This window comes from Neodothiora populina (assembly GCF_041146345.1).
Source record: "Neodothiora populina strain CPC 39397 chromosome Unknown canker_contig_7, whole genome shotgun sequence".
Lineage (NCBI taxonomy): Eukaryota > Fungi > Ascomycota > Dothideomycetes > Dothideales > Dothioraceae > Neodothiora > Neodothiora populina.
This window is the reverse complement of record NW_027191415.1, coordinates 840,844-864,413: the sequence shown is the minus strand read 5'-3', so window position 1 is coordinate 864,413 and position 23,570 is coordinate 840,844. Positions and strand designations below refer to the sequence as shown.

At 51.8% G+C, this 23,570-nt stretch overlaps 10 protein-coding genes across 10 annotated transcripts; 5 read left to right on the top strand and 5 right to left on the bottom strand.

The window, feature by feature from the left end:
* AAFC00_006352 (uncharacterized protein) lies at positions 1–3,145 on the top strand (the record flags this gene model as incomplete). Its single annotated transcript, XM_069346297.1, has 3 exons — positions 1–6; positions 235–2,754; positions 2,816–3,145. 3 exons carry the CDS (start codon positions 1–3, stop codon positions 3,143–3,145), a joined length of 2,856 nt encoding a protein of 951 aa, XP_069197505.1.
* Positions 3,146–5,230: 2,085 nt separating this feature from the next.
* On the top strand, positions 5,231–6,779 carry AAFC00_006351 (uncharacterized protein; the record flags this gene model as incomplete). The annotated part of the gene is made up of 3 exons (XM_069346296.1): positions 5,231–5,308; positions 5,369–5,494; positions 5,556–6,779. 3 exons carry the CDS (start codon positions 5,231–5,233, stop codon positions 6,777–6,779), a joined length of 1,428 nt encoding a protein of 475 aa, XP_069197504.1.
* Positions 6,780–7,258: 479 nt separating this feature from the next.
* Positions 7,259–8,139, top strand: AAFC00_006350 (uncharacterized protein; the record flags this gene model as incomplete). The annotated part of the gene is made up of 2 exons (XM_069346294.1): positions 7,259–7,987; positions 8,089–8,139. 2 exons carry the CDS (start codon positions 7,259–7,261, stop codon positions 8,137–8,139), a joined length of 780 nt encoding a protein of 259 aa, XP_069197503.1.
* A 159-nt stretch (positions 8,140–8,298) lies between these two features.
* On the bottom strand, positions 8,299–9,422 carry AAFC00_006349 (uncharacterized protein; the record flags this gene model as incomplete). The annotated part of the gene is made up of 2 exons (XM_069346293.1): positions 8,299–9,074; positions 9,161–9,422. 2 exons carry the CDS (start codon positions 9,420–9,422, stop codon positions 8,299–8,301), a joined length of 1,038 nt encoding a protein of 345 aa, XP_069197502.1.
* Positions 9,423–10,340: 918 nt separating this feature from the next.
* On the top strand, positions 10,341–11,436 carry AAFC00_006348 (uncharacterized protein; the record flags this gene model as incomplete). Its single annotated transcript, XM_069346292.1, has 3 exons — positions 10,341–10,377; positions 10,441–10,958; positions 11,011–11,436. 3 exons carry the CDS (start codon positions 10,341–10,343, stop codon positions 11,434–11,436), a joined length of 981 nt encoding a protein of 326 aa, XP_069197501.1.
* A 746-nt stretch (positions 11,437–12,182) lies between these two features.
* AAFC00_006347 (uncharacterized protein) lies at positions 12,183–13,313 on the bottom strand (the record flags this gene model as incomplete). The annotated part of the gene is made up of 1 exon (XM_069346291.1): positions 12,183–13,313. The coding sequence occupies one exon, from the start codon at positions 13,311–13,313 to the stop codon at positions 12,183–12,185; it is 1,131 nt and encodes a 376-aa protein (XP_069197500.1).
* A 712-nt stretch (positions 13,314–14,025) lies between these two features.
* AAFC00_006346 (uncharacterized protein) lies at positions 14,026–15,206 on the bottom strand (the record flags this gene model as incomplete). Its single annotated transcript, XM_069346290.1, has 2 exons — positions 14,026–15,110; positions 15,194–15,206. The coding sequence occupies 2 exons, from the start codon at positions 15,204–15,206 to the stop codon at positions 14,026–14,028; spliced, it is 1,098 nt and encodes a 365-aa protein (XP_069197499.1).
* Positions 15,207–16,514: 1,308 nt separating this feature from the next.
* AAFC00_006345 (uncharacterized protein) lies at positions 16,515–18,023 on the bottom strand (the record flags this gene model as incomplete). The annotated part of the gene is made up of 3 exons (XM_069346289.1): positions 16,515–16,910; positions 16,965–17,319; positions 17,374–18,023. 3 exons carry the CDS (start codon positions 18,021–18,023, stop codon positions 16,515–16,517), a joined length of 1,401 nt encoding a protein of 466 aa, XP_069197498.1.
* An 803-nt stretch (positions 18,024–18,826) lies between these two features.
* AAFC00_006344 (uncharacterized protein) lies at positions 18,827–20,979 on the top strand (the record flags this gene model as incomplete). The annotated part of the gene is made up of 2 exons (XM_069346288.1): positions 18,827–20,720; positions 20,777–20,979. 2 exons carry the CDS (start codon positions 18,827–18,829, stop codon positions 20,977–20,979), a joined length of 2,097 nt encoding a protein of 698 aa, XP_069197497.1.
* A 199-nt stretch (positions 20,980–21,178) lies between these two features.
* On the bottom strand, positions 21,179–22,807 carry AAFC00_006343 (uncharacterized protein; the record flags this gene model as incomplete). Its single annotated transcript, XM_069346287.1, has 1 exon — positions 21,179–22,807. The coding sequence occupies one exon, from the start codon at positions 22,805–22,807 to the stop codon at positions 21,179–21,181; it is 1,629 nt and encodes a 542-aa protein (XP_069197496.1).
* Positions 22,808–23,570: the final 763 nt, after the last annotated feature.

The following is a 23,570-nucleotide window of genomic DNA, read 5'->3' as shown; positions in this document are numbered from 1 at the left end:
ATGCAGGTGCGTATCTGATACAGCATATCAACAAGCCTGCTGGGTGTACATATCACATATCTAATCATCCTCGCTGTTTCGAATTCCTGAGACCTGTTCTTCCCTTACCCTACCGGAGCCACTCCAGCCTTTTGCCCAGAATCTTACATATACATTGTTTTCTCATGCCTACTGTCAGCGTGGCCAGCGAAGGGGGTAGACGACAGTGGTCTCGGTCAGCTAACAAAACCACAGTCTCCCGCGGGCTCATTGTCCGAGTACGGGGACCGATCCTACCATTCTCGACGTGGACATGCGCCTCAGATTTCGATCAGCGACGACAATCATCATGTTACCGAAGCGATCGGTGGAATGTACGGCAGTGATGATGAAGACTACCTGAGTGGGCGAAACCAGAACTTGCGGCCTCTCAGTTTCATCCGTACGCCGGCGGAGACGTTCGACGTGGTCAATGTACCATCCAAAAAGACATCGCCCCCGCGGACACCACTCGCACATACCGCGTCAAACGAGAGGATACCACCAGGCGGTAGCGACGGGAGTGCTGCCACGATGGCCAGGAAGAGCAGCTTAGGCAGCGAGAACAGCCCAGTGTCGCCCGGCTTGTCTCGCAAATCATCATCGTCCGAGACTGCGGTGCAGCAATTCCCGCTGAACGACATTGATTATGAGTCGAGTCCTGCGGCAGTTGCTCAGGAGCTGAGTAATCTTCAGGCTATTCGACGCATGTCAATGAACGTCGACACAGCAGATCCCGACCTGCCCTCTTTCACTTCCTCCATTTCACCTTCACCTTCAGACGACGAAGACGATGCTTCACGCCTGTTTTGGGTCCCCGCCCGTCTGCATCCCGAACTTGCGCCCAAAGAATTCAAGACCTTTGTGGAGGACCGGGTCGACAGAATCAGACAACGCTCGGGCTCTGGTGATTCGCTCTCGCCCACTTCGTTAGAACGGTCCGACTCTGGAAGTCTGAGACGAAGGAAGAGTATGCTGTCGCGGCAGATCAACAACCCCAAAGGATACGAAGACGGTGCGGTCCGGCTGGAAAGAAAGAGGTCCGAGGGGCTCCAGCATCGACCAAAAGAGCAGCAGGAGTCTGGCGCTGAAAATCTGGCTGAGCTGGAGACACTGGTCGGCGACCCAGAGACGGCGATCCGGAAAATCAGCCTGGACTCGAGCAGGACTTCCTTGGATTCTGGCAGTGAAGTGCCTCGAGAAGAAGACATGCCCATCCTCCCTCCAACAGGCATGTCGCTCAAGCGATCCACTAGGACGACCTATCGAAGGGGCAGTCTACGCAAGGGTGAATTCACGAGACGAGGGCTAGGCCGGCGTGGTGAACACGAGGCTGCCGAGGCACACGCACCATCTTCACCTCTGGTGCATGGAGAGGAACCGACTCCAGGAATCGCTCGTGCCCAGACGGAGCCGTCTGCTGCTCCCGAACTGCCAGTGGCCGAACCGACCCATCCAATCACATCCTCATTAGCCTTCTCGTCTTCGACGGAGAGTCTGATCGAGCATGCAAAGAATGCACCCGCAAAGTCCTCCGAAGAGGCTCCCACTACTCCAGAGCAGCATCGCACCAAGCCTTTTCACTCCAGGATTGCTAGCAATGGTAGAACTACTGCACAGATACCCGGAGTGCCACACATTGTCGAGACACCACCCCCTGCCGACAGGCAGACGACGACGACGACGACGACGACGACGACGACGCAGAACGATTACGCCATACCGGAACGGACGTCTTCTCACGTTCCGCCACCGACACCGCCTAGCAAGAGTGCCAGTCCACCCCCTCGTATCAACAGCCCTGCACGTGGTGCCCATACCAGGCCAGCACTAGTCTCATCACGCACACAACACAGCACCAACTCAACATTGGACGACATCTCCTCCAATCCGTCACCTCTTCCTGGCAGCGGCAACACGAGGACGGATGCGCTGACTATGGTGCCTACGTTCGACGACGAGAAGAAGTCTGAAAAGAAAAAGGGCAGCGATCGAAAGACTAGCTGGAACTGGCTTCTGGGTGGAGAAGAAAAGGAGAAAGAAAAGAATCGAGAAAAGGAGGAACGCGAGAAGGAAGAGAAGACGTCGCGCAAAGCCAAGTCATCTTCGTCTCGAAGCAAAACATCCGACAAGACCAGGCTGGACGTTCTTCAATCATCCATAGACGGCAGTCCGACATCGAGAAGCAGAGAGTCACTTGTTCTGGACCGCGAGAGCATTCAGCTTGAGGAGGAGAGGAAGAAGCAGAGCTCACGTAAGACTTCAGACACATCCTCACGGAAGGAGAAGGATACTGGTATTCTATCTGCGATCTTTGGAGGAGGCAAACGGGCCAAAGCCTCCGAAGAAACTGCACAGAAGAAACGCTACTCGAACCGGGCGTTGTCGCCCGAGCCTCCGCCACGCATGCTCAGACCAGACATCGACTACAACTGGACCCGGTTTAGTATTCTGGAGGAGCGCGCCATATACCGTATGGCGCACATCAAGCTCGCAAATCCCAAACGCGCTCTGCACAGTCAAGTGCTGCTGTCGAATTTCATGTACAGCTACCTCGCCAAGGTGCAGATGATGCATCCCCAGATGCAGATACCCGCTGCACAGAAAGCAGCACAAGCGAAGCAGCAGCAACAACAACAACAACAACAACAACAGCAACAGCAACAGCAGCAAGCGGCACCAAACAATCGGGAGCGACAGAGCGAGCAACAATCGCAGTATTTGCGTTGGCAGGAGGTGAGTTTATAGCTTGTTCCAAAAACAAAGATGAAGCCGCAGTACTAACATTGCGTTTTAGCAGCAGCAGCAGCAGCAACAGCAGCAGCAACAGCAGCAGCAACAGCAGCAGCAACAGCAGCAGCAACAGCAGCAGCAACAGCAGCACCATCATCAACACCATCACCAGCAGCAGCAGCAGCATCATGCACATGGTGATCACAATATGGGCTCCGACCACGACGGCGCAAGCGATGGCTCAGAAGAGAACCACGACCACGGTCAGCGGGAGAGACAAGCGGCCGGTGCTGGCGGCCAGCACGACTATCTCGGGTATGGGAAACACGAACAGCCGTTCGAGCAGAAGAGTCTCTGGGAAGACGATGACTCCAAGGAAGAAGACCTCTGGTAAATGTAGTAGTATCACGATGCCTCTCTCGAGCGAGAGACTGTAAGCTATCATCGTCCTACGCTGCCTCGCCCTGTCGTATACATATATATATGAAGTCACGAAATGCAGCGCTTCCCATTAAATGGATCTACAAAAGTGGTATTTGCATAGCCGTCTCGATTATTGGACGTCGTGAACACTCGCTAAGCACAAGACTATACGATCGAGTTCGATGCATCCCAGGATCTTCCAATCGGTTGATAAGGTACTTGTACTGTATGATGTGAGGGACCTACAGCACCACAACGTAAAGATCTACGTTAGCTGGGATTCATCGTATTCGTAAGGTAAAACCCCACCGTGCTCCCGATATTGTGGTGGAGAATTGTCACAGCCTGACGTCACTGAACAAGCAAGGAGTGAAAGTCGCACTACGTACCTACCTGCCTCGAGGTCAGCATACAGCAGCTCTATGCTGGGGAAGGCACTGCGGGTAATCATCCTCGGGGATATCTTGCAGCAGAAGTCGGCCGCATAACCTCTCTTTTCTGATCCAATCGCCTCTTTGAAAGCAAGCCTAAGGTACACATTCGAGTTTCACATTCACGCTCTACTTCTCCTTATTACCACCCACCTTTATCTCAGTCTCCAGTCAGTTTACCTGTCGCGTACCACCCTTACTGCATTATACTAACCACAACTTAGCACAACAAAAACGAATATGTTCCGCCTAGCAAAGACCGCCATCAGCGCATCCCGGGTCGCAGCGCCGCGAACAACCATCGCACCACGGACCTTTTCGGTGCAGCGCTGTCTGCGCGTCAAAGAAGACGCCAACCGCACCCCCGAGCAGCTAGAGAAGCTGAAGCAAGAGCAATTGGACAAGCAGAAGCAGGGCAAGGGACACTGGCACGAGGAGCTCGCCAGCGCCGGAGAGGCTGGTATCGCGGCGGATAAGGAGAAGGTGCACGATCACGACGCTCACATGGACGACTTGCAGAAGCAGACGGCAGGAAAGGCTGAGAAGGAGCACCCTGAGGGAAAGGCGTGAGAGATGGGCATGAGGAGGTAGCTTTTACGACTTGTTCTCTGTGTATTTATGCCGATTGGCTGTGACGGGTTACAATTCGAGCACTTTCTTTTTGATATGATACGGACATCCGAGGCAGCGCAGGCGGCCATTGAGAGCATGCTGTTCTTTTGATGCTCACATTGACTGCCGATTCGGCGACACAAGCCAATGGCATGGACTCTGCTTACTCGTCCTCTACATAATACTTTGGTTATGGTCAAGTGACAGATATCAAGGACGAGCTGATAAGCCCGGAGTTGAACTTGAGATAGGATATCAACATGCTACTCAAGATCACTACCCGAGATAAGGTAGGGACTGTGCTTGCTCTGATCTGAATGTAGCTGTACATCCTGATACTCGTTCAGATAGATGCTGTATGTCACCTGCACAAGCAAGCTCGGCAAGATACAGAGATACCTGTAGTCGCGCGTTGCGGGTTTAGCGAATGACGTAGGGGCCGAAGCGGGCCAGATGCGAATGGGCTCATCTCAACCCGCCAAAACAACCTGGAAGCTGCACCTGGAACCCCCACATCACATCATTGATCATTGTCCGCCCACGCCGCTAATTGTAAGGTATCGTTGAAACAGAGAAAGTATAGAAAACTGAAGGGTTCATAGCTCATATACGCGCCCTTCCCCTTTATGTACGGTCTCGTAACAAACCCAAACCCTATATATATGTGGCCGACTTGGCTTTTGTAGATATTTGTATACTGGACTGCACGAAGCTGCTTCTCTCAAACAAATTACACGAAACAACAACACTTATCTCCGCCACTTGACCAGCTTCTGTACTGTAAGTGAGCCACCAAGTCCAGTCACGCGGTCCCACCCCGCCAGCCCAAGCATGATCTACAAGCGTGAGAATCGTTGAAGAAAAAAATAGATTCAATTCGTCTTTCCAGGCTTGCGCGGGCGGGACTCTGTAGTGAGATATAAGTATATATATAGCGCGCATTACTGACCCTCTGCTGCTTTTTCGTAGACCCACCCATCACCTTCAGACGACTCTGAGCAAAATCTACAAAGATGGCTTCTATGAACATGCCGAGTCGCACGGCGACCAACTCGACTGACGATGCCATCCCTGACGAGGACACCAGCGAGGTATGTTTTGTCTGGCCTACATGTTATCGTCACGGTCGATCTCATGCTAATGGCTGCTAGGTCACGAAGCTGTTCCTCGAGAGGTTGCAGGCCTGGAAACACGCCTGTGGCTATCTGGAAGACTACATTGGCGCGACGGAGAAAGTGCAGCTTGCGCACGCCAAAGAGTATGAGAAAGTGCTCAAGGTATCTTGTTGTCGTTTTTCTTGCAGCGTGACGACAGCACAGTTCTGATTCCACGCACTAGACGGTCAACCAACCTCTGAAGGAAGGCCACCAATTTGACCAGAATCTCGGAGGCATCGCCGCCATGTTCGACAACATCAGATCCAACACGCAAGCCATCTCAAACATCCACACCGAGACTGCCAAGACCCTCAAGGGCTCCATCTTGCCCATTCTCGACCGCCTGCACACCGAGATCAAGAACAAGAACAAGGAAATCGCAAAGGGTGCCGGTAAGGGTAGCAAGGCTGTCGACAAAGCCCAGAAGACAACCCAGAAGCACATCGAGCTCCTGGGTCAGCACACTGCCGGCTTCGAGAGCCACGGCGGCAGACTCGCTGCTCATGAGGACCCCTACATCATCCAGCGTGGTGTTTACCACCGTCTGAACAACCAGATCATCGAGGAGAACAACAACCGCCAAGATCTGATTGCGGTGCAGAACAACTTTTCGCAGTTCGAGGCACACGTTGTCCAGACCTTCCAGACCGCCATTGATCAATTCAACCAGATCATCGGTCAGCAGTGCGAGCAGGTCCGCAACTTGTACTCTGATGTCGCCCTCAACGCTCAGAAGATCACCCCTGACTTCGAATGGCGTGGCTTCGTCTCGCGCAACGCAAACATCTTGATCGACCCGTCGGCTCCTCCACGTAGTGTCGAGAACACCGCTTTCGCGAACCAGAACCACAGAGCCACCCAGCCGCTGATTGCGGGTTCCCTGGAGCGTAAGGGCAAGATGCTTAAGAAGTACGACTCTGCCTTTTACGTCGTGACCCCGGCCAAGTACTTGCACAGCTTCAAGACCGACGATGACTTCGCCAAAGACCCCACCCCAGAGACCTCGCTATACCTGCCTGACTGCATCGTCGGCGCGGTCGACGGCCAGAAGTTCATGGTCAAGGGCAAGGACAGTTCCAAGTCTTCCATCGGGAACAAGTTCTCCATGACCCACGAGTATGCCTTCAAGGCCCATACCGCACAGGATGCTCAGAGATGGGCCGACACGATCAGGTCTGTAGCAGGACAGAGCACCGGCGAGCAGCCCGGAAGCGCCAACATCAGCCCCATCTCGAGCAGACAGGCCAGCGGCACCATGAACCCGCCAGCAGAAAGCCAGCAGCGAACCTATGGCAACATGGGCTCTCCTGATGTAGGTGGTGAGGGCGGCGCGCCTATGACTTCAGCTGAGCGAGAGGCGGCGCAGGCAAGCCAGGGTGTGCACACTGCAGACAAGGCCTATTAGAACTACCGAGGTGCCTATGAGGCAGCGCGGGAAATCACTTGACGAGTAACGCCGGGATATATTGAGGATGAAGCTCGCGATAATGATTGCTTGCGTTATACAAATAATTACTATGTTTTTCTTCTTCAAGCAGTCCGCTATTTCTTTCGTTTCTATTTCTTCTTGCGTTCATACAGCGTATGTAGTTGTCTTATATGGTTCTGTTCTGCACGACTATTGCAGTTCATGAACCGCACGCCACCTCAACTAAAGCCATGTGATTATATGACTCTGCGAATCGACCCCTTGCTTATCTACCTACTTAGCGATCACTACTGTACAGAAAGCGTAAGCCGCACCAGGACACCAATCCAGCTTACTTATCCCCGCCCATCTCATCAGGACCACAAGACCCATTCCATTCCAACCCGAACACTTTCCGAAACCACATAGTCAAGCCTTCAAGCCTCAAGCACAAAAGATAAATAGAAACAGCAGCAATGTCAAGCATAGACCCCACCCTCTCCTCCCCACTAACCCCACACTACACCACCAACAACACCCTAAAAGCAGACGAAGCGCCCGCCGCAAAGTCGCTGATATCGACTCTGAACCTAACCGCACACATCGAAGGCGGCTACTTTCTCGAAACCGACCGAGATCCCACACGAGTTCCCAACCCATTCCTCTCATCTTCATCCCCTGGCCCCCACCAACGCCACCAACGCCCATCGAGCAAAGCTGCAGACCTAGATGCAGAGGCAAGCGACAAGACGCGCAACGCATGCACATCAATCCACTACCTGCTCACGCCGACCTCGCCCTTGGGCGCATTCCATCGCAATAAAGGCCGCACGATCCATACGCTTCATCGGGGGCGGGGCCGGTATGTGGTTGTTCATGCTGATGAGGTCATGCCGTTCTACGACGCCCATGAATGCCAACAAGGGCAGGGAGGCGGAGTGGAGAAGGCTAGGGTCGAGACGTTTGTTGTTGGACTTGCTGTGGAGCGTGGAGAGAGAATCCAGTGGATTGTCGAGGGGGGCAAGTATAAGGCTAGTTATTTACTTGAGGATCTTGATGATGATGGTAATAAGGGTCAAGGAGGTGGAGAGGGGGGAAGTAGTGGCGGGTTGCTCATCAGTGAGACGGTCGTGCCCGGGTTCGAATATGGTGATCATGACTTCATGCGGGAGGATAGACTGGATGCGCTTGTTACCAAGGAGCAGGTATGTTTGTCTAACAGCATCTCATGACGAGATGAGGTTGAGGCGCTTGCTTTGAATGTGGGCTTTGGGATGAGGAGGTGCTAATGAGAAGTGAAACACAGGCTGATGAGTTGAGGTGGATGCTTCGTAAGGACGACGATGCACCGAAATGAAGGGACGAGGAAGGCTTATCGAGTCGATGGGATGCTTCGATACAGTGAAAGTCGATAAGTGAGAAACGAAATCAGTCATTCTGTTCTCGCCAATGGAACATGAGGAACAAAACAGACTCTACGCATATATCTTCATTACAAAACACATGCATATGTGCATCAATCCCACATCTGCCGTACATTCAGATTGATCCTTTTCCGCGCCATCCAACCTTTCCAAAGCTCATATGTCGCCCCCTCCTCGCCTCCCTCCTTGTCAGTCTCTGACCTGGCTGGCCACTCCTTCATCCACTCTGGACATGTATCCCCCAAGATCTGCGGCACACCATGCCATGCATAGCGCGCGAGACCCGACATAACAACGGCATCGCCCGATCTCAATCGCATGACGAGACTATTGGTCTCATCGCCATGCTCGTCGCTTCCGAGCCCAGCAACGAACAAGCCGTCGCAGCCAAGAGATATACTGACAAGGTCCCTGTCGCACATTTCGCTCACATCGCGATGCAAACTAAGGGTATCCCCCGGCGTGTAGAGATTCACGATGGCGGCCTGGGCTTTCATGGACGGGAACAGACCTTCGATGAGATTGCCGACGTCTTCGGGAAACGCTGGCGGTGGTGACGAGGGATATACTTTCTCTGTCCAATCGTATTGTCCGCCGAGAGTCACCCAGCGCAGTTTCCGGTTCAGGCAGGACTTCATGGATAATGGCTTATGTAAAGTCGGGTCCTTGGGCGTGTGCACGAGAGACAAAGCACTGTCCGTGAAGAATGAAGGCGATTGACCTTCTTGGCCAGAAGACGGGTAGGCTACATTGTAGTGCAGATGCAGATTTGTCTTATGGGATGGGGTTGAAAGATCGCGGTGAAGTAGCTTGTGAAGAAGAGAAAGCTGGGTGGATGGGGGCAGGAGAGACGGTATGATTATGAGACCTACCTAGCGTCTCAGAAAGCATTCTTGTGACTACGTTGTCGCGAGATGGAAGTGACAACGGGGAGATGTAGACGACATATGTTACCTGGCACTTTTGGATGCTCATAAGCCAACGGTGACTTTTTCTCGTCATAGTGGGGGAGGGGGTCTTGTGAGAATCGCTCGAATACTTGGTGAATCGATTGCGGCAGAGGCGTACGAGAGATGCCACAGCCTGCCCAGGACTGCTGCTCGGCATCGAAAATGTCTGTACTGACATCGATGGCATGGCGGGGCATTTTCTGATAGTTCTTGTAGCGAAGGCGAATCGCCTCTGGAGGGCGCGCATGTGCGTCGAGTTCTGCCATTATTGTTATATCGACGTAGATAGATGTCTGTCTAATTCATCACGACTCGATTGCATAGATGAGCAGCATGCTGTCGAGATGTGTTGATGGGGACAAATAATATCAGTCAAGAAAAACACAAGGTGAAGAATCCAGAGGTCTCTCAATCACATGTTCAAGGGTCCAGCGTAGAAGCACAAGCACAAGGGAGGGCGATAGAGAGGGGCAATGGCGGCAGAATGACCCAAGCGGACGGAAACAAATCGCAGCCCGCCCGGAAGGCTTGTACCTGTGTGTGTTGTGTATCTGTCTCGTGTGTATCTGTGTATCTCACTGTCCACAACAGAAAGCCAAGTCCGTGCGGGTTTGTGTTTGGATTTCCGCTCCGTCTTGTTCTTGTACGCGCTTCTTTATTATTATTATGTTGTCTTTGTACCTCTTATGACCCCCCCGTTATTTACCTGACTTTCTCCGACAGAAACAAACAGCAGCAGAAAGTCTCCTTGACACGACTTTGTCTATCAGTCTATCTACGCCCAGCGACACAGACGGAAGGAACAATAACAATTAGAATACAAGTCTTAATCTTGACTTGACGCAGCAGCTGTGCAGCCACATCATCACCACAACTACTCTCCCCCCACCGGCATCTAACACTCTTACCCAAGCTACCGGTAACACCGTTCATTCCACTCTTGCTTGCGCCTTCATTTACCTGTTCGCTTCTTGTCTCCAAACGAGAGTCATCGTCATCAAACACTTTACACGACCGATCCTATCCTCTGGCTCTCGACATTGTCTTTTCTCTCCCCTGACCTGGTCACGTCAACACATAACATTCAAGGCGCTCTAGCTGCCTCTGCTCTGCAATCCACCTTGCCTGCACAGCGCCTGACTCACGACCTGCTCAAGCCATAGTCCCTTTTACCGTTTACCAAAATGGAGAACTACCAGAAGATGGAGAAGATCGGCGAGGGTGGGTGCCTTGCAGTAAACATTGCACTTTCGCACCGGCGCTAATTCGAGTGTGCTCTCATAGGTACCTACGGTGTCGTCTACAAAGCCAGAGACCTCAGCACACCCGACAATCGCATCGTTGCCCTAAAAAAGATCAGATTGGAAGCCGAAGATGAGGGTGTTCCCTCGACCGCCATCCGTGAAATCTCCCTGCTCAAGGAAATGAACGACCCTAACATTGTGCGCCTCTTCAACATCGTCCACGCCGACGGTCACAAGCTGTACCTTGTCTTTGAGTACCTCGATCTGGACCTGAAGAAATACATGGAGGCTCTCCCGGTCTCGCAGGGTGGACGTGGCAAGCCCTTGCCTGAAGGTTGCATGGACGGAAGAGGTGGCCATCTCGGCTTGGGCGAGGCCATGGTCAAGAGGTTCATGATGCAGTTGTGTCAAGGCATTCGCTACTGCCACGCTCACAGGATCCTTCATCGTGATCTCAAGCCTCAGAATCTTCTCATCGACAAGGAGGGTAATCTCAAGCTAGCAGATTTCGGTCTTGCCAGAGCATTTGGTGTCCCACTGCGTACATATACTCACGAGGTAAGCTCAAGCCCTCTCTTCATTTGCCTAAAACTCGCTCATCCTCCTGCAGGTCGTGACTCTGTGGTACCGCTCGCCCGAGATTCTCCTTGGTGGTCGTCAATACAGCACCGGCGTCGACATGTGGTCCATCGGCTGCATTTTCGCCGAAATGGCCACCCGCAAACCTCTGTTCCCCGGCGACTCTGAGATCGACGAGATCTTCAAAATCTTCCGTGTTCTTGGAACCCCGAGCGAGCAAGACTGGCCCGGTGTCACCAGCTTCCCCGACTTCAAGCCCAGTTTCCCCAAGTGGACTCGTGCCACGGACGAGGACATCATTTCTGGCGAGGGCGCTAGAGCACTCGGCGACGAAGGTCTCGATCTCCTCGAGGCTCTGCTTGTCTATGATCCCGCAGGGAGAATCAGTGCCAAGCAGGCTTGTGCGCACCCCTACTTCTTTGAGAACACAAGGACCGCCCGAAACGGCTACCACTAAACATGTGTCTATATTGAGCTGCTGCTCGACACAAGCTACGCGCGACGAAAAACAAAAAAACAAATCAGGATCATGACGCCGGCTATCGACAGCTGCGACGCGAGTCGTGCTTACGAAGACTCGGAAATTATGCTTATGGCTGCTCGCGGATGCAGGGCATTGGAGAAAGTCTGAGAGATGATCGAGGTACGCTCCCATGCGGGTGCTCGTTGTCATGACTCCTTTTCTTAGCTTTATTTCTTAGCTTTTTTTCCTTTTTTTTTTCTCTTCGTCTCTCACCTTTTAGGGTACAGGTGGAGCATCATGGCATAGGGCAGGAGCTACACCAGGAGTAAGGGCGTCTGCGAAAGCATTTTTTTCTTCTCACGGCCACCGTGGCTGTTTGTTCTCACAAAATGGCTGGCTCGGATAATCAAGTACTTCAGCAGCTTTTTCTCTCTTGTCCTTGCTGTAAATATTCCTCCTGCTCGCAAAGAGTGCGTCGAGTCCACGCTCAGCGAGATTAGTCGTTTGCAGTGGTGGGGATTGAGTGGGACTCGACTCGGACAGTTGTTTTCTTGTAGACAGGCATGTGGCCAAGGCAACCGACGCTTAATGTCTCCAAGCTTGATCTTCCCTTCATGTGAGACCATCGTGTCTGCTTTCCCTATGCCTTCAGATCGTCCACATGCGTGAGTTGTCATCATAGAGACGTCCAGGTGTGACGATACTCCGCCCTTGCTCATAACCATTGCACCACTTTCCCTTCACTCAGGGAACAACAAGCCGGCAGCTTGTTCCACATCACCACCAGTCATGTTCAGTGCAGCGACAGCTTGCTGCCGCGAGAAGCCCAACTCCTGCAACGTCTGAACATGCTGCGCAGGAAACGGCTGCTGCGGCAAATGCCCGCCGGAGAGCAATCCCCCTCCCGCAACCACACCGGGAGCCTCGACACCCCTACCCCCCTCCACCAGCCCCACCGGCGGCATCGCAGACCTGATGGTGCGCGCCATGCCCGCCGCCCACTCCCACGGCCTCCCCTCATCACCCGGCAGCGAGTTGAAATACTCCCAGCCCATGACGCCTCCGAAATCAGGGTATTTGGCCCTCAGCACCCTCAGCACATCAAACACATTCCCATGATCCACGAACCCGGCCCCGAGCGCCGGATTCGTGATCAACCCGACAACGACCTTGGACGGCCGCCACCCGCCGGAGGAAATAATCGCGTCGTACCACGCCGTCGTCCGCATGTCGCCCCAGCCGCAGTAGAACTGCGTGTTATACCACGCGATATCAGGGCCACGCATACGCTCCAGCACGCCGTAGTCGAAGCCGGAGAGATGGGGCTGGCCAGGCAAGAGGGCGGTGGCGACAGGGGCGAGCGTGACGAGAAAGGCAGGCCCGAAGTCGCGCTTTAGTCTGTCGATGAGACGCACGATGCCCGGCAACGACGTCTCCTCTTCGACGTCTAGATCCAGCCCGTCGAGACGTCGTTGGCGAATCAGAGCTGCCAGAGGCGCGTAGTAGGCTTCGAAATTGTCACCGCCGCTGGTTGCTGGATTACTCGTGTCAAGACGCGCGAAACTCCCCTTCGCTGCCCCGCCTAGCATGCCTAGCACTTTGACGCCGGACGCCTGCAGCCAGGCCACTTCGCCCCATAGAGAGCCGAACTTGGAGGCGTGCGGCGGGTCGTCGTTGAGCGTTATGTTGCCTGGTCCTTCGTTCAGGTGGATCGCGGCGATGATGACGTGCGTCACGCCTGTTCGCTGGGTTATGAGTGGTAGGATGGAGACGGGTTTGCCGTCTCGATGGTGCGTTTGGTGGTATACCACTACTCTAGGACCTTGGGATAGGGGGAGTAGAGGAGATGCGTCCCCCGGTGGCGATGCCATTCTCGTTTCACTTGTGGTTTCTTGTCCGTTATACAGCCTATGGGTTTCCTTGCGACTGTTTTTCTAGATAAATATATATGAACAAATTGAAAAAGAGTACCTTGCGCCTGGTTTATATATAACATGAGATTGTGCTTAATCCGCGATAATGGAAAGTAGTAATATATCTTATACAGGCACGGGAAGGCGGACCCTGGTCGACTCTCTCTATGCATCGTTATAGAAAGCTTGGTATCGGAGTATAAGCGTGAAACTCACTGCGCTTGTCGCCAAACATCGCTTAGCTCGCTTTCGTAATAAACATAGATCACTTGCCTTACGATAATCTCTTGCTCTACTGAAGGAAAAGACTCGTTGCAATATATTGTAGCGAAGAGCTTATCGACAAGCTATAAATGGGGAATCGATTGTAAAGACTACTTGAGATATTCTGTTTCCACAAGCTAGAGCTGGAACCACTGTAATGTTTTGGTACCGGTTCTCCCAGACGCACTTCAAGGATATGCTGCTGCTGCACTGTATTCAGGAAAGGAAGATAATAGAAGAAAATGATAAAAGAAAACAACAAAAAGAAAAGAAACAGGCTCTTTCTTTCGGTAAACGCCAAACCATCCAGTAAAACCCGTGTCCTCTGCGGATAAGTGGTATCTTTTTCTCAATGAATTACGCCGTTCCAAGAAAATTATGATATGTACAATAGGAAACATGTTGTTTAACGAAAGGGAAAGTCCTCGAGCGGACCAGAGGTGGCCACCATGCCGGGCGCAATGGAGATTTGTCGGACTTGAGGCGGTTCTGCCATGACGGGAATCTTCTCGTCGTGAAAAACAGCGGGTGCTCTTCGGGCAGCCTCGTTGGCGTGGTGAGGCTCTTCATGCTGTGCCAGACTGGCTGCCTGGGCATCGATGTCTGCAGTGTCCGTTTCGTCTTTGGGTTGCGAGTCTGCAGCGGGAAGATCCCGGGAAGATGTCGGCAAGTGGTCACTCTGCTCTTGCTGTTCAGGTTCTTCTTGCTCGGCCGGTCCATCACTTGAAGGCTCTTCGACGGATTGAGGTTCCCGTGAGTCCGCAAGACCGGACTGGTGCACGTCCTCCTCATGCGGTATTGCGCCATCCTTCGCGTTTGCGGAGACACGCTTTACTGCCTCTTCCTCCTCAGCATTTGATCCAAGACTGGGTGGTACAGCGGCTTCGGCCGTGGTCAAGCTTTGTGCTGCCACTGTTGTGGGTACTTGTAAAGTCTCGGATGCTTTATCCGCAGTCTTTTCTGAAGGGGCTTCGGCATCTGATTCGTGCGACTCGCTCTCGTGATTCTCGATCTCAGTCGCCGATGACACTGACAAGTCCGACGGCGGGGGAGTAGCCAGATACTGCGGCGACATAAGATGTGGTGATCTTGGGCTAGATGACAGCTCTCGAGGGGCATTGTAAGATGAAGGAGTCGGCGGGCGTCTATGCGAATTGCCTGGCTCGCCATATGTCTGTACATTGATTGCAATTGGCCCTGATGCAGATTCTGGACGCAGCTCCGGCAAAAGCTCTGGCAGAGGCTCCGAGTCGGAGAGGATCTTGTTGGAGGTTTGCGAAGTGTGGGAGGTATGGGGCCGTTTCGAGGTATGTTCATGAATCGGAGAGGATTTCTGTGAAGGAGCTGACGGCGGTGGAGCCGGTTGTGACGGCGAGGGAGCAGCAGCAGCAGTAGTTTTGTTGACTGGTTGAATGTTCTCCGTGAGGGGCTTCTTCTTCCGTCTGAACATGCCCCTCAGAGCTTTCTTGACCTGGTCGAAGGCATCTGGTGCTGCTCGGGTGTCAGCAGAAGAAGAGGTAGTCACGATAATCGTCCAGGATAGCTGAATGTGGAACGACGTGGCTGATACTCACGAACTCCGGGCATCGTGTTGGTCGCTCTACGGCAATCTGCACGAGCGTTGGTGGCAGCCGTTACGCCCGAGGCAGTTCTGCCGGAGCGAACAGCAAGGTGTAAAAAGCCTGCAGTAGTAGTAGCGACAAGCGCAAGTCTTATGAGTTTAGTGTTGCAAAGAAAAAAGAAAGCGTCCAGATGGTGTATGGAGCAGTGGATGACGATACACAGTTCCACTGTCGCTGGCGATGCTAAGGCGCAGTCACAGAGTGCAGTGGCAAAGTAAGCACCAACCCAACACTGTACACCTCAGTATACAGCACGAGTAGGTACGAGTACAACAAGTATTTATGATTCGAGAATTGTCAGTCAAACTTGTGACGTGTGGAGGGGAGGCACGCGCTTATCGACAAGCCCGCCACTCTCCCTGATCTATTTTATACATGTGATGGAGTCATTCCACCGCGACTCGAGACTGATCGCATGGCTCAAAAGGAAACAAAGACAGGATATACTAAAAGCAAATCAAGGGACGGAGACACGGAAGTACTTGTACAAGAATAACCAAAGCCCGATGCTTAAAACCCTTTCCACGTTCGCAGCCTAATCCTCTCGACTAGTACTATAATGGCAATAGTACCTGAGCATCTTCGTCCCGTCCATTTGCAAATTCCCCGTCCCGCAGTATTTGCTCTGCAGCTGTGTAGCTGTGCAGTAAGGCGATTACCGTGTGGTGCAGTGCAGTGCGAGTCGAGTGAGTATGAGTGTCGCCCTGCAAACCCTGCTTCGTACCGTATCCTCTAACAGCCTCACGACTTGACCAAAGCTGTTGACGTAGACGATTGCAGCACTGTATGATCGAACTACTCAAAATACTTTTCCAAGATCGACACCGGGCAGAAAAGTAGCTTTACAGGCGTCCTAGGCGATACATAGCGCCCTTGCACCAGGGTACGAGTACGGCATTATTGTGCAAACACAGTAGTCCCACCGCCACGGCATAATGGTTCGATCCAAAAGCCGAGACTGAGGTTGAAGCCAATAATCCTCGTGGGGCACTGTCCCTTTCCAGAACAATCCCGGAAACCTTATCCGAGACACCCTTGACATCCTGTGCGCATAAATGAAATGCATGTAAAGTCATGTGGCGTACAAGTAGGGAGAAGACTCATGTTGTACAGTAGATTGAACAACGACACTGTGCTTGTTCGAGGGTATCATAGTCGTAAACATCATACTTGAAGGCAGGAATCCTTGGCCTGTGCCTTATAGCCCGCGGTATGAATACTATAAGTATCACTTTCCCTGGCCTGACCTTGACATCAATGTGGCTTGATCCTCCTACTTCGGAACTTGGCGCGTAGGAGGCTGCATAGATTGACCACGAGCAGACATGTTCCTAGATGTCGGTGGTGGTAGCCGATTTGGCGCTGTTCCGAACCTGCTTGAAGATGCACCTGGACCAGGCATTGTTGTGACGTTGTGCCAGGGAGCAGCTGTGCTTGAAATCCCCTGCCTCTGTCCGGCATCTCCACGTCCTGTCCCTGCCCTCACAGAAGCGTGGACCGGATTATCGGCTCTCACAGTATTACTCGAAGGCTGCGCACTCATATGAGGAGATGCCGCGGACGACGGAGCCGCGGGATGTAAGTCCCAGCTAAATAGGGTGCCGAAGGGGAAATGCTGCACAACTGGAAATTTGGAAAGAACCTCGGCGTTGTACATCTTGACCATACCCTATCATAGTGTCAGTTGCAGAACGTAGTCGGATTACATGTGCCAGCTAGATACCTTGTTGATCTTCGCCCAGCCGTCTTTGATGCCGGAGATATCATAGAGAGTAGGACTATGTTCCCAGAATGGGCCGTTCTTAACGTCGAATATGAATCCAATCGCGGAGAAATAGAAATTGCTCGAACGATAACGCTCGACTGCATCTATTTTGGCAACAAGATCAGGAGTAGGTGCACCATTCAGAGAGCCTACATTAGGCAAAGGAGACGATCCCGGAGGAATGGGCGGACTGTACTGAGCAGAACCTAGCACGTAAGGCAGAAAGGAATGGTCGTCTAAGCCCCAGACACCGTGTGATCCTGCCGGCTCCAAAGTGTATGTCAATATCAGCTTTCTGACAAGCTTTAGATAGCTGTCAGGATTGTCAGTATAAGACAAGTATAAAACAAAGTAGCAGGGGACGAACGGATTAATGATGCCAATAGCGATTCCCCTCTCCTCAACTCCAAAAGGAGCTTCAGCGAAGCCCCCCAGTTGCCATATGCATCCCAGAAAAGCGAGGAAGCTCAACTCGTGTCCAGTGCCATAGTCAAGTCGCTCGGAACTGCCAAAGCTACCGAGAAGGTATGATAGCAGTTCCTGCACCAGAGTTTCTCTATACGCTTCGCTTGACGCATGCTCCCATACTGCGTTAGCAAGGGCTTCTTTCATGAGTCCGGGTAGAGAGTCCTGAGCAGCTGAATACCATGTCCGGAAAGCAGCATTGCCGAATCTTCGAGGGCCTGTCTGAGGAGGAGTTCTGTCTACTATCGAATCCAAAGCTTCCACTATGCTGGCTATTCCTTCGACGTTTGGCGACAGCTTGATCTCTCGACTATCTACAGGCCAGCTGTGACTACAATCATGGTTCTCGAAATCTATCTCCGGCATCATGGCCCGGTTCAACTGAAGGAGGAACGCAATGATGTCAACATAGCCTTTGGAACGAAGGAAATGCGAGAGATCTTCTCCATCGTGTATGCGCTTCACAGGTGCGGTTGGTGTTATTGCCGCGCCTGGCGGAAGCTTTTCTAGCGTAAGACCAGAAAGATTTGCATTTCGGATGTCATCTGACATGCTTGATGTGGTATGACAGGATCTATAAAGTCATCAGATGTTTCGGTAGATACCTTCTCGTCAATTGTTTTAGACCTCGCAACGTCACAAGCGTAGTACCTAGTGTAAGTACCGCCGCCAAGAGACTGGGGCTCCACCAACAACGCATACTGTACTTTGCGTAAATGGCTATCGTTGTACTACTACTAGACGAATAATTTATTTTGTACAAACATTGATATTGAACTTGTGCACTGGTTGGCCATATATCCTATACCTTATGTGCCTGAATGATATCTTGATACAAGGAAGATCGTGGGACTGTCATCGTCCTGCGACAAGCCGGTCCAACACAGCGAGTACAGACGCTTACCTTAGAAAGAGCGTTCATATTGTTATAAGTCCAATCAATGTATTACTCTGCAGCATTTGCCCCATCGACTTGAACCTTCATGCCAACATCCGTCCCAGCAGCATCCGCGAACGAAGACTCGTTCTGGCATCTCACAATACCGACAACTCACAATATCCCTACATTCTCAAACTCAATGTCAACCAAGGTCTAGGCTGCGTAATGGAATTAACAGACTGACAATCAGTTGTATTTCGAGTCCGCTTCAACCGCAATTGAATATTCGACGTAGCGCGTTACACTTTCGTTAACACCAATTATCGCAAATCATAACATCATAGTAGCCCGTAATTCATTTTTACACCGATGATAATTAATCTGGCCGCGCCTTTCCTGCGACGCAATCGCGCATCTCCCAGTCACTTGCCCGTTCTGGTTGTTACCAGCAAGACGCGCCACAATCATCAACCCCATGGTGTCTTCTAACAAAGCCCCGGTGCCTGGCGCTGGAGATGAGTCTGCAGCTCTCTTGAACCAGTTCACAGCCATAGATCGAAATCTGATTGATTCAGCACCGCCCATTAGACGCTTGAAGCCCAAGAAAGCCAGTAAGCTTAAGCGCCTAAGTCATAACAGCGGGCCCCTCTATCGAGGAATCGGCGGAGCCCAAAGACGCTTAGTATCTAGTCGTCTGGATCAGTTCGAGGTTGACGACGACTTCGAGCGGCCACCAGACCCAGCTCGCAACGTGAGGGCCCCATCCGTAGATCCTGCGCTTCTGAATTGGCAAGTGCAAGATACTACGCAAAACTCGAAGAAACGAAAATTGAAGTCGCGAATACCTGAAGGCGGGGAAACTCCAGGTAAACCAATCCCTCGCAGACCACGCAAGGATCGGACAGATGCACCACCAGAGCGCATGCTTGAGGCACCCCAGCACACGGATTCACCGACCAACCAAGTGCCTGCGCTCATTTTTTCGAAACGAGGGAGAGGGAGACCCCGTAAGAATAAGATAAACGAAGCGCTGATAACTGTGTCAAATCAACACCCTGTGGTCTATATCAACTCAGGCGATGCCGTCCGTGGAAAGACAGGGGTGAACGGAGAGACAGAGGGACAGGAGATTTCGAACGCCACTTCACGCAATCCAAAGTCCCCCCAATCGGTAATTCGCAAACGAAAACCTAGCAATGCCATACATACTAGCCGTCGCTCACCACGACCCGAGATGGAACAAAACGAAGGACCAGACAAATCTGGAGAAGTATCTAACGACAGTAGCCACGATGCATATGTTAGCAGCACTCCGCGCAGCTCGACATCAGAACTATTCATATCAGACGGACCATCACAGACGGCTAGAAGCCGTGTGAATCCATCTTCAGCCCAACCTCCACCTACCCAATCAAGGCAGCGAGGCACGCATCTACCAGGCCTATCAGAGGCCGTTAAGTCTATCGGGAATCTTGGACTGAAGCGTGAGAATCGTCAGAATATTAGATGTCCACTGCCCAAAGTGGACTCTGATAAGGCACGGATGATCTTGGAAGCATGCGAGGACGTCGAACTAAAGCTTTCACACAAGGACAGAGAACTTTCTGTTAACGCCTCTGGACAAGTTGCAGGGCTTGAAGAATACGTCATGGCAGTTTCAGATAGCGTGACGACTGTATTTGGTGCCGCTGGGTGGGATTCAATTCCTCTTGTCAGAGATCTGGCCCTGCATGTGGTTCCTCGTCTTGTCAGGCTCTTGCGAACTCTGGTCAAGAGCTACCCGGATAACACCATTTCTGGTCTCACTAGCAAGCAATTGCAGCTGTGTCATGAGCTCGTACGTGCCACAATCGAGGTCGCTTCGGGGGTCTCGAAAGCAGCATCTACAGTCAAGCTACAGTTTCCATACAAGGGCATCATCAAAGATGTTGCAAGTAAAATGCAGCAAGATCTGAAACTCCTCGATAGTGAAATCTTAGCTGTCGAGCGAATCGAGAATGCAAGGAAGTGGGCGAGGATCAATGCAGAGAGAACACGGCAAGAGGAAGAAACAAGAACGCGATCAGATGAGATCCGGAAGAAGCTTGAGGAATGGAAAGAGTACTGGGCATCGCTCCATTTCGAGCGTCTGAGGGTCGAGCAGACTGCCAGGTTCTTACACCCTTCGAAGCTCTCACACTTGAGATTGATCCCTCTTGATGTACTGGACACAAATATAGAGCTGGACAGCAACGGTGTGCCTTTCGAGAGAGTGGAAGCTTTCCTGCCTAGGCATACTAAGCTCCCTATAAACGGGATCATGGGAAACACCCAAGTATGGCCAGAGGAACATTCATATGTGCTGCTGAAAGCTTTGAAGGAATATGCAGGTAAGTTGGACAAGTTGGAAAAGTAATGATAATCATGCTCACACTAATCCCCGTAGGTCCCAATGTCTACCGGAAGTTGTTCTGGAAGCACTGTATCGCTGGTGGCACGTTGAACAGATACAATGTTTCAGAAATTGTGGAGCAAGCAGTGTGGCTACGGGATGAGTTCATCAAGACCGCGGAAGAAGGAGGTGCAGCTGTCGAATCATGGCTCACGCATATCGCTGATCCAAGGGTTCCACCAGATACAGGAGCGTAGTCATCGTTTTCATTATGAACAAGCAAGCGTGTCAGTCTGTACATAGTATGAACCCTAGATTAAAATTATTCACAATCTCGCAAGTTAGCACCCCTGGCAGCAGACACGATCTTTGCGACAATCCAAGACCGTTGTTGGTGATCCATACATTAGGACAAGGTCACTGCAATTGCAGCAAGCAAGAATATTGTGCCCAAATTTACCAGTCACCCGTGTCCTTGACCTTTAGCCACAATCCACCCTTTGGCCTGGAGGTAATGCCACCCTGGATCTCAGCCTCGAACCCTTCGTCCCGAAACTCGGCCTCGAAACGGCCAACGAAAGCGCCCAGCAGCGCAACGAGCTCCAGCTTTGAGAAGGCTTGCCCGATGCAACTTCGCGGGCCGTGCAAAAAGGTCAGAAAGCTGTAATTGCTCTCCGCACCGCCTTTGCCAGCCTGTCCTGGTGCCAACCACCGCTCGGGCTTGAACTCCTTCGAGTCATGGCCCCACAGTGGTGCGCTGGTGTTCACAGCGTAAGGGGCCACTACGACAGTGGTGTCTTTGGGAATGAGTTGCCCATTGATTGTTGCGTCGTTTGCAGCAACCCTCATCGTTAAGGATACTGGCGGCATGACTCGAAGCACCTCGTTGCAGACAGCGTTAATGTAACGACAATTGTCCAGGTCCTTCGCGGTGACTTGGTCTCTGGACGCACGTGGCGAAGGCAGGACTTGACGAATCTCTTCTCTCATCTTCTTCTGGACTTCAGGGTACTTGCAGAGATAGTACAGTGTCCAGGTGAAAGCAGACGAGGTCGTTTCATGACCTGCCGCGAGGAACGTCATCATCTGGCTCACTAGGTCTTCGTCGGTGAATCCACCACTCTCGAGTGCAACGCTGAGAATGTCCAGCTCGCTCTTCTCTCCACTCTCCATTTTGGCCTTTTTAGTGGTTATTGAATCGCGACATGTTTGTTTAATGACTTCAGATGCTTCTGAGAGCTCTTGATTGCGCTTGATTGGCAGCCTCTGGAGGAGCCAGATCGGTACAAACAAACCTATAATCCCCAGAATACGAGCTGATCGTGGTGGAGTGAACACTGCTTTGTATGTCCGGCTGAGCTTGTTTGAAGGGTCTTTGATCGCACCAAAGTCCTGGCCCATGCCTGCCAATCCAATGATGTCCAGAGTAGCTCGACTACTCCAATCACCAGCTTCGATGATGTTCGAAGATTTCTCTGCGTCTATCGCTGGCTGTGTGATAGCTTCGGAAATCCCTTCAATCATTTCCACAGACTTCGTCCAGAACAGAGGACACAAGTCACGGATGTGGCGAAATGCAAAGGCTGGCATCAGGTTCTTCCGCTGCCTTTTGTGTTCATCGCCTTCCGCAAGAAGGACGCCGACACCCAATATACGTCCTAATACAGTACGGAAATGTGCTGGTTTGATGAACTCGTAATTTTTGAGAGTGAGGACTTCAGCGAGTGTATTTGGATTTGTCAAGAGCACACGCTCCATGTTCAACCAATTCAAGTAATAGATGAGTCCATCGTTGGGAACAGTGTCTATCCATTCTCGCATAGGCTCACCAGATGCTTTCTGCAGGATGATACGTCCATGTCCGAGGAAATAATGAGCACCTGGTGGTGTCGGAAGTCTTCTCAAAGGACTGAATAGCTTCGGCCAGATGACGACACGCCATGCAATCCAAGCCAAAACTTGTACGATTGCCAGTACAACAGCTGTCCTAGCGTAATGGGATTGACCATTCGAAGCAGGTATGACACGCTCGGATACAACAGCGGCGCCTAAGGAAACCCCTAGTATCCACAGTGTAGGGGCCATCTGGTCGGTATGCTGCAGATGTGATGGGTAACAATTGGCGAGAGATTTGCGTTTACAAATTCCCTACCCTTGAGATTGCCACGCTTTGCAAGCCAAGATTCCTAAGCAGACGTGGTGGTCAATATTAGTTTATCAATGGAGGCGAGTATGGATGTCTTGGAAGCGTGATCCCCCACGTCAGTTACCCCATCAATTCTGGACCACGCCGGATGATTCGCCGCGAACTCGGCGACTTTTCGTCGGAAGGGGTACGTACCTTCATACGGAGTACTGCACCCCCACTGCACTTAGCCGGTCTGTGTGTGCCTGACATGCGAAGAAAACTCTGGAACACTGCATAGCGTGATGTCTAACGTCAGGAAATATGATAAAGTGAGGTGACAACGCAGTGTACCCTTGTATTTCGTGCTGCAAACGTCAATTGTGATTTCGTGTGTCAAAAGGCAGCTCATGCATGGAAACTAAGATAGAGATCAGATTCATCTGCACGCTTGTTGGTCATCGTACTGAGGTGCTTGTATACCAGTGTTCCATCGCCAAATGAACATTGGAAAGTCGAATCATATATTTCGGTTGTATGGAGAATACGATTGCACAAGAACGTGCACAGTAGCTTATTGCCGGAGGGGTACCTTTTTCAACACTGTGTTTTTTTTCTGCACTGTCTCACAGGTGCAAGCCGTCATTTGGCCGGCTTATCTCGGGTTTCATTAGTCAATTCGTGACGCCATGGCGAACGACTGTGCAGGCTCTACGGTGATGA